Genomic DNA, 14,876 nt, shown 5'->3' with positions numbered 1-14,876 from the left:
ATCACATGCAAACTACACCTCCGTTTTCGGGAAAGAGTACGTGATGAAACAACACCGAACACCTCCATTACCAAATGTCTTACTACCAAGTTGACATTGTCGCCTAACTTGGCAGCAAGTTTTTGGGGGACACGAGGAAAGCATGGAAAGGTCCCCTCTACTCAACACCAAAAGCAAGAAACGGCTTTCAAAGAAGATGGAGGCCAGCAAAATTGAGCTGATTGTTTCGATGCAATCAAACTTCTAGTTTGAGACCAGTTGCCAAATAAATTACTCAAGTGATTGGCCGGCTAGTAGTCATCAGCAAAAGAGGTTTACCTATGATGCTTTCACTTTTGGTCCTAAAAGACTTGTGATTTCTTCTGCACTTCATGATTTGACCAAGAGTCTTCGGCCGCGTAAGATGGTGTTTAGTGTCTCTCATCCTACTCAGCGCTCTCAGTTGTCATAAAAACATGAATGAAAGGATAGAGGGGATCAATAAGTGTCTGAATGCGAGTCAACTTTTATTAAAGAGCCTTCAGCCGAAGGGAAGCTGTGAAATTCCGACGCCATCCCCTTAGCGGTAGTGGGTGTTTTTATATTGAAACAGTACATGAAAGTATCATTTGGACTCATGATTGACAAATAACATACAAGTAACTTGATAAGTCCTGGAGCGACCCAATCGGACAAGATTCGGTATATCGGTAACCGCACAAGCGATATACGACGTGAAGCTAACGCCGTCGAGCCGACGAGAAGTTCAATCCAATGGAGAGCTGCGTTGGGACTTAGATCTTTCTGAATCTATCTGAAGGAGACGATTCACTAGTTTGTTCAAAAGTTTGCGCTATCTTTTACTAACGTCGTAACACATTTGATTACAAAAATGTTCTCTGTCCACGCAGACATCAAAGCCTTCACCTCCGAATACTAGTAGACGGTGAGCTGAGTTTTGATTTAGCATTCCAATTTAGTTAAATCAAGCTGAGTGGGGATACCCTAAATCTACCGGAATTTCAGTAGTCTGATCGTCAAAACTTTGTTCAACTCTTAGTTATGCCACAGGTGTAGAAACAATGAATCGGTCTCTCTTTTGGCATTCGTGCAGACTTGAGAACAAGACCAAAAGAAAAATAGGAAAAACTAACCAAGTATACCGACTCGTCGGGAAGGTTAGCACAGAATCGGGATCTTTTTTCCGACCGAACCGATTTATTTCTAGCCAGCTGACTGTCACTGAGAGATTGTGAATTCTGGATTAATGCAGCTCTCAAGATTGATGATGGCGGTAATGTAAATGAGAGAGGAACAACGAAAGCTCGCCGCACCTCGGTGATGCGTGAAAGTACGGCTGCTGTCTCAACTGGTTATTTACAATATAAAAAACGTTCTATTCTCTGAAAATGAGCCGTCACTCCCGTACTCCGGAGGATGAAATGTCTATTCTGGATAATTAACTTAATGCTGTGAAGAACACGTTCTGTAAAATTTCAAATTCAAATGTTATCCATCCCTAGACAAATAAAGACACGATAATTCGCGTAATCCCTAACCCCAGTTAGAACTCAAATGTTGTCAATCGGACTTTAGTCCAGAGTGTAAGTGAGCCAGTCCGTGGTCTTGGGGCTTGATAATAAAATACTAATCCATACATTTTATCATCTTTTCAGTGCATAGATTTTGCTATACGAGAGGTAAGCATGGAGACTAGAGTAGAGTTTGGGTTTGAACCACCGACCTTCCGGTCAGTATGTTGGTACCTTAACGATGGAGCTATCTTGGGCTCTGTCGGTGCTATAGTAACTATCAGCGGGTTCTGGTATACAGTGTGTGCAACCGTGCTGAAAGTTTGTGGATGTCGATCGGTTTTTTGCTTCCGCGAACTGTGAGTAGGACGAGATTGGCAGGTCAGCCTATGCCAAGAGCCCAGAAGCACTGTACAACTGCTCTGTTATTATTGGGAATCTGTGCTCAGGTCAAAATTGCGTGTGGAGATCACGACCTCCAGACTAATGGTTGAGTACTCAACCGTTCGATCACGAGGTCTTGATCAAAAGTGTACCTAGCTTGCACTTAGAGAGGATTTAGTGCCATTCACTTTTCATCTGCTACGCACTACTGATGATTCACAATAAGGATGAAACAGCTGTACAGTGCTTGAGGGCATTTCTGCACTTCGCATACTGAAAAGATTCTTAATTGAAATCGGAAAATGAGTTTCCCAACTTGCGAAGTGTCTCAGTTCAAAATAGTAGATCATCGATGATCGAATTTTAACTTCTCCCTCCGTGCACCGCACAGGTGGTCAACTATTAAAACCAAGCTTTGTTTCGGAGCCTGGTAGAAGTTCTTCATTATTCTTCCATATTCGTTATCAAGCAGGCAGTATAGCAAATCTGCAAACAGTCGTGACGGCGTTGTATTAACTCCATGTTGCACAGGTTGCAAGACGTGACACAAGGTGTCTATGTGGTCCTGAGTAGACGAACCAATAGCTCCCTGACAGAATTCTCTCATGAGACGTAAAACGCTAAAAATCTCCGATTGTAAGCAAATATTCAAAACGTTTTAGCGGGTTATTTTATAGGGTAAATTGCCCTCTACCGCGAGATGATAAATCAATTTGGTTTTCACGAGAGACTCAACTGAATCTTTCGATTATGGTGTTCTACATTCAGTTGTAGTATATCATAAACGAGAGATTCAGTTGAGTCTCTCGTGAAAACCAAATTGATTTATCATCTCGCGGTAGAGGGCAATTTACCCTATAAAATAACCCGCTAAAACGTTTTGAATATTTGCTTACAATCGGAGATTTTTAGCGTTTTACGTCTCATGAGAGAATTCTGTCAGGGAGCTATTGGTTCGTCTACTCAGGACCACATGTAATCATCATAACTTATTCCTACCAAGTTTTGGTTTTCTTCAAACATTGTATATGCTCTAGCAAACATGTCCTTACATGTTTGAGTTCCGAGTACACTCCTCTGAGCCATTTTGTACACCCTTTATCCAGCACAAACCGGAGTGTGCTGAGGTAAAAAAAAAGTCCAGCGAGCTAGTACCGTGAGTTTTGAGCTCACTACAAGCTACTTACTTAACAGTTTGTGCATCGTATCGTTTGGTCTGAGTACAAGATCCTCGTAGAGAACCGTGAAGCACTTGTCCGTATCAGAGCACTGCTGATCCACATCACGGACGATTCTCTCCCACCGGGTGAATAATTTCTGCGGGTCAGTGATGACGCTGCTCATGCGAATCTTCCGTCTATGGTAGAAAATTCGGAATAAGGGGAGGAAGTGGGTGTATGAAGGACATTGGAAGTTAAATGCGTCCAGTATGAAAGCCTTTTATTCCATGGATGCATTGGATTTCCTAATATCTCTTGATACCATTGGTTATGATTTGAGGCGGAAGGACCCTGTTCTCACTAATAGTTCCTGACCTTGTCAACTCAAGACCTAGCTTAAAAAAGTCAAGGGCGCTGGTTTAAGCCAAAAATAACTGAACCACTGGATTGTCCTGTAAGCTTGTATGTAGACTATGGTGCTTCAAATTCATTTTACTCTGTTTGGATTATGAAGATAGTAACATTTTAATGTCAAGGTCACTTTGGTGCGAACTGTGTGGCAAATCTTCCGACAGTGCTGATATCTTGAGCAGCTTGAAACCAGTGGATATGATGACAAAAGCTAACCGCAGTCAATATGAATACTTCCTGGGGTAGACCTTTACGCCCGCACATGATTGAGTTCAGCTCTTTCCTACATGTAAATTCATTTCAGAAAGAAGATTCGTGGGATACTTTCGGTCCCGGCTAAGCCGCCCGGAACGATGCTTCCCGGAGCAAACCAAGTAAAAAATTGAAGGCCTCTTGGTTGGTATTGATGGAGGTTATGGTGAAGCGTGATGAAATTTCATCATAATGTACTAAGACATCGTGTGCTCTCACAAATCTCACCTAGGTTTAGATCACACTTCAAGATACACAAGCACCGGTGGTAACAACCTAGGTATTTTCATTTCAATTGTAGAGCAACCAGCAGGTCAAGTTATCTGTTACAGCTGACTGCTGTTCCCACTCCACTAGCTGATGCCAGAAAAGGAATTCACCGACAAGGAACACAACAGCTTTGTTACAACAAGTGAGTGTGTTCAAGCGCAAAAGTTACCACGTCCCTGCGCTTTCTGACAATGATCCAGGCTAACAGATAGGCGTTTAATGAAAACCCATCAACATCGATTGTGCTTATATGAAACGCCTGTACGCTGATCATATTTGGCCGTGTTTCTGTGATGTGCCAGAACACACATCGGCTTTTGCTGGATTGATTGAATGATTGACTGACCCGATTGCGTGTCGGCGTCCCCACTGAGATTTTGGTGGGGTTTTATGGCCTCAGTAAATCCAGGGAGTTCTAATTTTACTTCCAGGAATGTGACCTTCCCGATATAAGCTTTTTTTTGAGGTGGCTTAGCCAGTCGACTTCTGAAGGGAATTAAGTTCAAAAACTGACGCTCCTTTTGGTCGGAGAAGTCGATGGAAAGCATGTCGATATGTTTTGTCGGGGCACTTGGCTGAGTAGTACTGAGCACTTTATCTAAAATTCTCCTTTACCAAATACTGTTAACTGGTTTTTGCAGGTGCATTTGTTAAAGTTTGCTTTAAAAAAATACGTCTGTTGGCTGTTGAAAGTATTTTACGGTTGTCAAACTCATCAGATAATCGACAAGTGTGACGCTAACTGCCATATTTTTTCAGCTCGTCTGTTTGTCTGTGATTATTCACCAAGCGTTTCATTTAGAAACCTGGTTTCTCATAGGTTGACATTTATTCGAAAAATCTGCAGCGTCAACGATTTAGTGTAAACTGTGTTTCCTTGTAAATGAAATAGTTGATAATTCGGGAAATAACATCCGATCTAATGATCATAATTTTGTTCCATTCTTCCAACATCGCATCACTGGTCTAACCGCACTAACTCAAGTCAAAAAAGTGGGGAGTTTTTCTGCTTACTTCACCGCCATGTGCGACCGAAAGGAAAATGTAAAAGTTTACAAAAACATCGCTTACTTGGTGCCATTTTTAACTGTACATACTGCGCGCACTTACTTAATCATTGAGTTTGTGACCGCCCGGCCGTCTCGAACGATGTGAATAAATTTTGCTTTGGGAAACATCATCCGTAAACGACTAATGTGCTGTAACGTCAAAGGGTCCTTGTTACACAAGACCGGAGCTGGGGATCCGGCCGCATCAATGAGACTGCTGACAAAGGCGGATGAAGCCCGGTAGAGCGGATCGGGAAACAGATGTGCTGCTTCCAACCGTTGCTTTTGAAAACCTTTCTCGAATTTTTTGACCATAGTGAGTAGTGCCGGTAAGACATGTGTCTCTGGACCGCATCGGATCATTGGGTGGACATCTAACATGATGCGTAGTAATGTGGTTCCTGTAAGTTGTAGAAAATGAAAACTGAAGCGATCATCGTTCTTTAAGAGTGAATCTAAAACAAAACACTATGTGTTCTGCTAAACATATATCTTCTGTCTTGACAGTTCACTATTTACAAACAGGACATCCGCCAATGAAATAAACGCACGAGTTTCAAAGGCCAGTACGGCATTTGGTCATCTTGAAAAGTCCGTCTGGACTTGTGCGTCTATATCGAGATTGCAGTATACTGGACCATTGTATCCTCTCCACCATTGCACACGGTGAGACTTGCACACTACACAAACATATATCCGGATTCTTAATCGACTTCACCTGCACCGTCTTCACCAGTCAAATGAAGAAACCAAATTCTGAATAGAAAAGCCCTTTAAGTCACAAAAATCGTTACAATGGAATGTAGTTTAATGCGAAACCACCTCCACTGGTTGGGCCTTTTGAAAGGAATAGCGGGAAATGGCACGCAAAACTTAAATGCTGTCAAGTAAAGAATGGAGTTCCAAATCGAGAAAGCCTTCAGGTCATTTCTGAAAAGGGAAGCTTCTCCCCTGTCTGTCAAGGAAGACCTGGCGCTGAACAGAGCGTCAGGGAGAGCGGCTACCCATTGCGACATGAGTGGTTTTGAGACACAGTGCGCAACAATGCTAGAATACAACTGAGTCGGTAGGCTGCCACTCACCAGTGCAGCCTGGACTTTATAGACTTACTCAAAATGCGGATGCGCGCGATCTACTAAGGTCAAACTTGAGTGTTACTAACATACCAGTTCATCTGGTAAAGTTAACTAGTTGGCACCAGAGTAAGTCTGTTTCAAAATAGAACCTACTTACAAGGTTTCTGAAAACTCTTCGACAGCCCACGACCGGCAGGCGCAATTCCCGAATTTCCGTCAACCTTATGTTCCACTTGAACCCGAATTGGACTAATTGCGACAAGTACACTCATTTGCAATTCATGTAGTTTTCACTGGAGACTCAAGAAGAGCAAAACCGGTCGTGGGCTGTCGAAGAGTTTCCAGCAACCTTGTGGTTAGTTTCCTTTGTGAAAATATACTGCGATATCTCGAATATGTTAAACACTGAAACATGAAGCGGCCTGTGTGCGGCACATTCAGTTGAAGTACATCATAAACGAGAGATTCACTTGAGTCTCCCGTGAAAACCAAATTGGTTTGCAAATAAGTGTATTGGTCGCAGTGAGTCCGTTTCGTTTTTTTAGCCACATTGTTATCCCCTGGTGGATACAATCACAAACGGTTTATCCCTTGCTACTTTGATGGTGTGCTGATGGGCGTTCGCGGATATATGTTGCATAGGACTATACTGGGTCAAGTGACGGATGATACCGGTACCTTAATAAACAAGCAACTGTCGCCGATGCTCACTGTTGTTTTAATCGTGTTTAGGGTGGCTGAGGGCTTGCGACGAACCTCAGCATGTTTATCGATCATTCTTATCCCTTCAAATTCACATCAGCTGTTAGTTTCGTAGGCTGTAGGGAGATTTCCCAATCCAGTTTCAGTTTCATTCCGCAGTTGTTCTAGTTCCATGCTGAAAACCGAGAAGCGCCATGTAGCGCTGTCATCTTTCCTAGCGCACAGTCCATGCATCTCTCTTGGGAAATGGAAGCTCACAGCCTTCTGGTTAGCAGGTGGTAAGTATACTATCCGGTTACTGGTGGCCGGTAAGCTATGTGATGAACTCGCACTTGAACAGGATCACAAATCAGTCATACAGTTCAAGCTATCTGATCCAGCGTCAACTGGGTGATCAGACGGAAAGTCCGTGTAACTTGCGGAGGTTGTGCTACCCTTCGGATTAACTGTGGTCCGTTAGTAGTAAGATTTTGAACCTCATATTTAAGATACATCTTACGAACAATGAAACTCTATTCTGGAGAACCCAAGGTCACTGTCCCGTGGAATCATTGACACAACAAATAACAGAATCCGGCGGCAACCAAGACAAATTGTCCTTTCTTGGATGTAAGCAGTCAGGATCCCATCGAAATTGCGTTGATTCCCTGTGTGCAACCCGAATTCCCTGCAGTTTCCGAAAGTTTCGCAACACTTTATCCTATGTACCAGATCTTTTTAACCCACCATGTACTTTTCCAGATCAAAATACACAATACGTCTGACTGCGATTTTCTCTGGAACTTACACTGAAAAGAGTTGACTGCATCCTATTTTCCGCTGATCTGTCGACGATAATCCAGGCGACAATCAGTCGCCAGTTCACAATGTTTTTATCCAACGATTCTTCTAGAGTGCCATTCCAGGCTAAGCGTTCCCGGCATGCCTAATGCTTTGCAATCTACCCAGTTAGTAGCTGTTACAACAAGTCGAACAACGTCAAATTAACAATAGAAGATTTCCAATATTCTGTTGGGTAGTATAAACCGGATTATTGTAGGTATTCTGTTTTCTAGTTACCTCAGCTGCCGTTCAACGTCGATTCATCAACTAGAGAACGTAACGGATGATGAAGCGATTGCATACCCTAATGAAAACCACTGAGAGATGGTAGTGGAGAGAAAGGTGATCATTAACGGCAGTCCATGTAACAAAACCTGTTCAAAGGAACATCTGAGCGACGAACTTGCACGGTAAGGTGTAACCATGATCGCATCTTCTAACCGCGACTTGATCTTCACTATGCTGACAGCCGACTGAGATTTTCGTTACTACAGTGTCAGTATAAGTGGCACGAAATTATGGGACATATATAATAGATAAATGAGGTATATATTGCGCTGAATACACACGTGGAAGAAAAACCCAAAAAACTGCACGAAGATTGTGCGTTTTATGGAGCGCAATATAAGTCTGCATGTTCCTACAAGTGGCAGTCCATCTAGGTTTTATAACCTCCATCTCCCAGCAAGAGCTCATTACCTTGTGATCGTAGCGCACCAGTTGCTGAGAGCCTTGAATATATAATGCTGAAGTTTCACACAAACCTTATCTTTGTTGTGCTTTTGAGCAAACTTTTGGTGATAATCCTGTTCAACCCACGCATTCAGACTATGGACGTATGCTGCTAAAACTCGGTCACCGCTCAAACTTGGGTTGAATAGGGTGCCAACTGTTTCATCATGTTTCATGCAGAGGATGTCAGAACGTCCTGTTTTCACCGTCCTTCTCACTCGCTCATACAGAAAATACGAAATGAGATAAACCTCCAAATGTGAGTTCATAGCCACAGATGGATCACACATAATATTTACTGATGTTTCTTATCCAAAACTACGATGCATTTTTCGTAATACACTACTCATAAGGTTGCTGAAAATTCTTCTGGAAACATCGCAAACGAGAGATTCATCTGGGTGCCAGGTGAGTCTCTCGCAAAACTAAATTGGTTTGCAAATGAGTATATTTTGCTGCGACACATTTTGTTTACTAGTTGATATCCACAGTTAGTTTCCACAGATAACACCCGGGTTGATCGGTTTACCTAAGGTGTTCATTGGAACAATCAAATTATCCTGAAATTTGACAAACATGTTCGTTCAGAATGTTCTTCTTGAAGTTGTGCGTTGGACTGTGTGGTTAACGAGGTCAAGATTTGGAAGACCAAACCAATCAGAATTTATGTGATGCGAACGAAAATCAACAAGGACTCTGTGCCATGCACGATAAGCTGTGTACAAGCTTTTTGATGAGCTTTTCCGATGAACTTTCCACAATGAATAAGAAAGCATCTACTCTCTGTGAAAAACCTCCGGTACCGAAAAAAGCACAACTCTGCGCACACCAAATTAGCTTTTAACCTTAATGCTGAACTAAAAGTGTAAAACACTACATTAAGTTATTTTTAAAAAACCAAGACATTTAGTTTGCTGTTTAGTGAACTATTTATCAACCTGTAAAACAGAAGCAGTCTGTAGCACTCGACTGGTTGACTTACAGCTGCACAATACAGGGTGAACTGCCCCATGAGAGCCGACGAATTAGCTACCTGCCTTCACTTGTGCACACCTTGTTTCATGAACAAAGTTTATCAGAGCAACCTCATTCTTGGCTGTCGGTATTTTTAGTTTCATGGAACGAAGTTACTTGTTTATTATAATTTTTTTAATTAAATAAAGCCTTGGAGTGAAACGTGTGGGATAGAAATAAAAATAATCGATATGCTGTCATAAATAGCTGCGCTGCTCAGCACTGACTCAGTGATAAAACTGATGGCACAAAACAAACAGACACATTGCAGCCCGGACAACCCAGTCATTACGATGAACTCCCATCCAGACATTTGTGCCCCGTCTGTTGTTTTCCGCTGTCATCCATTTGGCAGGTTTTTATTCGCCTACCTGATGAGTTCCAAGAAGCCCGAAACCGGTCGTGGGCTGTCGGAGAGTTTTCAGCAACCTTGTGAGTAGTTTCCTCTAGGATCGTTCTTTGTTAATCTTTTCGTTTTCAATGCAACAATTAGGCACCGGTGCACAATATGTGCACACTGGCCAACTATGCTCATTGTGATGTTGACCTTTCAACTACGAAGCCAAACCTTCGTAGCACTGCGTGTTTGAATCTGCGAAAGCTTAGAGCACCCAATGGATTAATTTCATGGCTTTAAAGAGCATCTAGTCTTGCTGGACAGTGGTTTCAAGCAAAACATGTTTCATCCCTACCTATGTTATAACAAGAACTTCCAAGTTCCTCTGGAAAAACTTATAAATTCCAAATTTTTCAGTTGTCTATGTAGCTGCTTATAATTTGTGTGTTGTAAAGGGTGATGGCGCCAGATAAAAACAAACAAAAATGCCTTTGTGTTTGCAATTCTACTCCAAACAGGATCACCGGTCGGTGCTGCATTCAAGCTGCAATGTCGGCCGTAACGTGATCAATAGTAACTATCTCTTCATTTTTTACTATTCTGTTGAGGGTGAAATCATCATCATCATGAATGTGGGCCTCTATCAACGCTCTGCAGACCCTGCGTTCATATCAGTCCAATTCGAATGGTAATTCTTCCTTCCTTCTTAAACCGATTTCGGGAGCATGGAACTGATTAACGGTGCCCCTGCTTGACAGACAGTGCACGAAATAGGGTAAGCACTATACACTTTTATTCGGGGATCCGAGCAGTCAATCACAGCGGTACATTGTGTAAAGACCATTCGGGAAAACATGACTACTCGTTTATAGGTAAATACACAATGCGCGGCGAGATCAGCTGTCGATCAATAGACTCATGCACAGAGGTACTACAGTCTAGTCTTACTGCTCCCGGCAGTACGGCAGTCAAAAGTCCGTAGTCGGCACTTGTGTCTAAAAAGGCCCGAATAGAATGCACCTGGAAACTTTGGTCCTGTCTGTGAAAAGAATGTGACGATTCCGGTTGCGTTCATGTCAGTGTAGTAGACAATGTAAGTAAACTGAAGATAAGTCAGCCTTAATTGCAGTTTGATCATCTAGTAGAGAGGTGAGCACAACACGCAAGGAAATGTCAGCCGTGAAATAAGTGGAATATTTTACTCCTCCCGTTTTTTGACTTCATACTATGTGGTCTGAATTGTGCCATGAAATTAGCCGGTTTATGAGAAGTCGGTATTCTCGGATAGGTTCCAGTTTTCATTCAACCAGCACAATCTCGCAGACTTCGCCAGATCTCCGGCGCGATGCACATGCGAACTTCACCTCTCAACCGACTGTCAGTTGGCTCTGAGATGGCGCATAGTTTGAAACGGGTTGAGCATAAAAAAGCAGGGAATTCAACGACAAATTGGGATAACTTGCGGTGATGCATGGGGAATGGGAAACGGTGACTGTTGCGACTGAATGTTTTGGATTTTCCGTACGATACTACTTGAAGGTTGGTTAGAGCTTGTGTCCAGTATACGTGGGGAATTAATAGCTGGGTGACGAAATGTGCTCTGCTTTACTGAGCAACTGTGTGAGTGTTTTTGGCCAGAATTTTGGAATGGGTCTCCAAAGACCAGCTAAAAGCCATGGTTTTGGATTAATGGTCAAAGCAGAAACAGCCCCAGCATCCTTGTGAATGGGTTTATCGAACTGAAACAGGTTTTAGTGCTGCTTCTGCGGACTAATGGTCAAAGAAGAAACAGCTCCAGCATCCTTGTGAATGGGTTTATCGATCAGTGGCTGAACTGAAACAGGTTTTAGTGCTGCTACTGAGGCCGACAGTATTTGTGACTAACCAGGACTGAACCTTCCGATTTCACCCGCTAATCCTCAACGTGCTAGCGGAAAGCGTTCTGGCCAAGCTTCTCCACGGAGTTCACAATCGTATCAGGGAACATAACATTTGGCCTGACACAGTTTTTTCTGCATCAGAAATATGTAACATTTGGGTTGCTTTCTAAACGCATATTCTCGTATACGACCTCTTGCCAGGCCCCAAGAATTCAGCCCACGTGCCGTTTTTTGTGGGAATGTGTTGAGCAAGTTAGTTCTGTCTACGTGGGAATGCTGATTATCTACTGTAAGAATGATGAATTATTCTTTCCCTCGTTAAGCTGTTCTACTTTTCGTCATCACTGGCGACTGACTCTTTCAGATCTGACCGCATAACTATATCTGTCGGTTCTGAGAACCAAGAGGGACGAAACCGGTCGTGGGCTGTCGAAGACCTTGTGAGTAGTGAGTAGTATCATTAATCAACTTCAGCCATGTTTGACGAAACAAGTCTCAGTCTGTGTCTAGAAACTTTCATTCCCCACTCGTTGAATTTTCATTGGGCTTGGTGGCTAAATGTAGACCAGGATCTCATAGACGTGTTCCAAACACTAGAAACAAAAGTCGTCAGATGGAAGTCTTGTCAACGTAGATAACGGGAAAAAAGAGCTAGAGCACACAAGTGACACAGTATAGAAATCAATACATACTTAATTCGCTCATCTTTAAGCCATGGAAATCTCCTGGCACTTGTTAATACTAGTGACGGGACAAATACGTATACTTCTAGGTCATCAAATAGTCTTGTGTGTATTTGAGAATATTTGGGATGGTCAATATCCAGTTAGTTCGCCGAGGATCTGCCACCATTTCGCCATGCCAGATGCGATTTTAACAGCAAACGCATACTCAGGCTGCCGGTTTTAATCGGTTTTAATTTTACCGGTAATTTTACCGGTTTTAATCGATCGTGCCACCGCAGATTATAGTGGGATTTCGCTCGGTGCCACTTGACTGAGACGTTTCGTGCAACCATCGATAAATGCATCTGAGATACCAATATTCCAACATACATAGTATTGTATAGCGCACTAAAGTTTGGCAAAGTATGCCGAAGCATAGGATAGTATAGTGTGGTGTGGTATTGCATGGTGTAGTAGGGTATGGTATAGTATGGTTGAGTATGGTTAAGTGCGTTTAACATAATCAGGTGATATACTGGTTTAATGCAGTTTATGCTCCTCAGAACTTTTGTTTTCAGGGTGGGGACTGCACAGGGTCAGTTTTTCAAACTGGCAGATATTTCCAAGGAACGATGATGGAAATTATAGCCTAACCAAGATGGCAACTGGCTGGTTATATCAAGACAACTTCGACTCATGAAACTCCCGTTGTGTTTGTATTTTTGTTTTTTTTTTGACCTGGAAGCGTAGAGCTTCATGATTTGGAGTTATACTGTCGGGCTGTCTTTGACCTGCTGTGTATGCTGCAGGAAACCAAATGATAGCTCGACGCTCTCTGGCTACTTAACGCATGAAAAGATTGCTTCGGATTCAAGGTATATATCAAGATTTTTTCTTAGGATGTGCGAACTTTCAGCTTTACGTCCATGTTTTTAGTTAACGTGTGGAATTTTAAGACTGTTACAGATTGTTTAACGCGACGTGCTTCATTGGAGGCAATTGCGAGTGTAATTTTGTCTAACTATGGGTTGGTGTGAACGTCATCGCCTTCAGCCTCGCCGCAGTTTACCGGGTACTCTGCTGTGAGTAAAGCGTTTCTGCGAACGGCTGTGTATGGAGTGTTCTCCACATGAAACGTGGTGTGGATGTTCGGAGTGAAGGACACATGACTAATGCTTTCGGAGGGTAGGGGATGCGTAGCAAGTCTTTGACATCATTTCTTGGGTTTACTGGTCCATCTTTTTCCGGTGATTGTAGCCTTCGAGAATGAACTTTTTTGGAGCTGATCTGATTTAGTCCATTTAGCTGACGATTAACGATAAATTACCACGAAATTGTTTCCCTAAGAGGGCTAGCGTGGGCCGACGCCGTCCTTATGCAGAGTGGAAGGGCACAGACCAGTTTCAGATTGCAGTGATTAGACGGTGTTTCAGGGTGACCGTTATTAAGTGTACTTTTTTTATAAAGATGGGCTATTTTTCTTCCACGGATTGGATCGATTCGCACAAGGCGATGAAAGTGAAATAAAATTTTATTCAAACACTTTTTTTATCGGAACGAATCTGCTCTCCACTGATCTTCGCCACAATCTTGATGGCTTGATGTGAAACATTTACTATTCAGGATGGGCTGCGGTAGAGAATCAGTAGGAAAGCTGCCCATAGCCCAGTCTGTCTGCAAAGTGTGCAGGAATGAGTGTATGGTTATTCAGAACTAGACATTGTCAAAGTGATCTTCTTGTGTATTTCAGACTGTCAGAACTAAGAACACAGGGGCAGAGATGAACCGTATAAGAAGACCGTATCACAACAGTGACAATTGTTTTACTGATTCGATGGATCCATCTGTATTAAAAAGCTGACTAAGTGGGTTGAAAATCTTTGGAAAATCTTTGGACAGTCTGGGTGTAAGGAGGTACCCCGAAGAGGACAGTTAGACTAAATCGGACGATATGTTTGTGCAACTTTGATAGTCCGAAGAATCTGGCTGGAACAGCCACTTTGAAGAGTCTAACAGAACCACAAGGCTTGAACGAATTTAGAGTTAGGGGGTTAGTTCAACAAATGGAGTTATCCGTAGTGGCTTCGAAAGTACAGTTTATTGGATAGCATTCTGCTTACACCCTCCTTTTAATGATCATCTCTTTTTATGATCCTGAGGTAACTCTTCCCAATCCCTGTTAGAAAGACGGTCTTGTCACGCTTCACAACTGAGATTCAAAGTTGTTTTTTCTTTGCTGATATAGAAATCTGCAATTTCATACCAATCCTCTTTTGAAAAGGCGGGAATTAGCTTCCTCGCTTGTGACTCAAGACAGAGAAAAACTTCTGCCTTCATAGCTTCATGGAGATGCTGAAATAGAGGCTGTTTTGTGATGCCGCTTTCAGCCGATGCACTTACCGCACGTGCATTCTACAGCACTGTTCCGGTGTACATGCACACCGCTGCTTCAACAGTGGATCTATACACACCCCGGGTATGTCAGTAACTCCGAGATTTAGTATACAGACACAGGTCAAACAGGGCAATCTACAGTTTAACCTTATGGTCAAGAAACTTCATTACCTCACATCTGAAAGCCCAGATAACCACCCAGATGAACAATGACCCG

The 14,876-nt window shown here is 42.7% G+C and overlaps 1 protein-coding gene across 1 annotated transcript in view; it reads right to left on the bottom strand.

Moving 5' to 3' along the window:
- The window catches only part of T265_13923 (hypothetical protein), a gene marked incomplete at both ends in the record, with an annotated part of 70,012 nt that overhangs the window by 9,284 nt on the left and 45,852 nt on the right, over window positions 1-14,876 (bottom strand). Inside the window, 2 exons of the mRNA XM_009171191.1 lie at window positions 3,083-3,252; window positions 5,099-5,438. Of these exons, the coding sequence (XP_009169455.1) occupies window positions 3,083-3,252; window positions 5,099-5,438 (510 nt within the window). The remainder of the gene's footprint in view (window positions 1-3,082; window positions 3,253-5,098; window positions 5,439-14,876) is intronic.

This window comes from Opisthorchis viverrini (assembly GCF_000715545.1).
Source record: "Opisthorchis viverrini unplaced genomic scaffold opera_v5_121, whole genome shotgun sequence".
NCBI classification, from domain to species: Eukaryota; Metazoa; Platyhelminthes; class Trematoda; order Opisthorchiida; family Opisthorchiidae; genus Opisthorchis; species Opisthorchis viverrini.
This window is presented reverse-complemented; position numbering and strand designations above follow the sequence as displayed.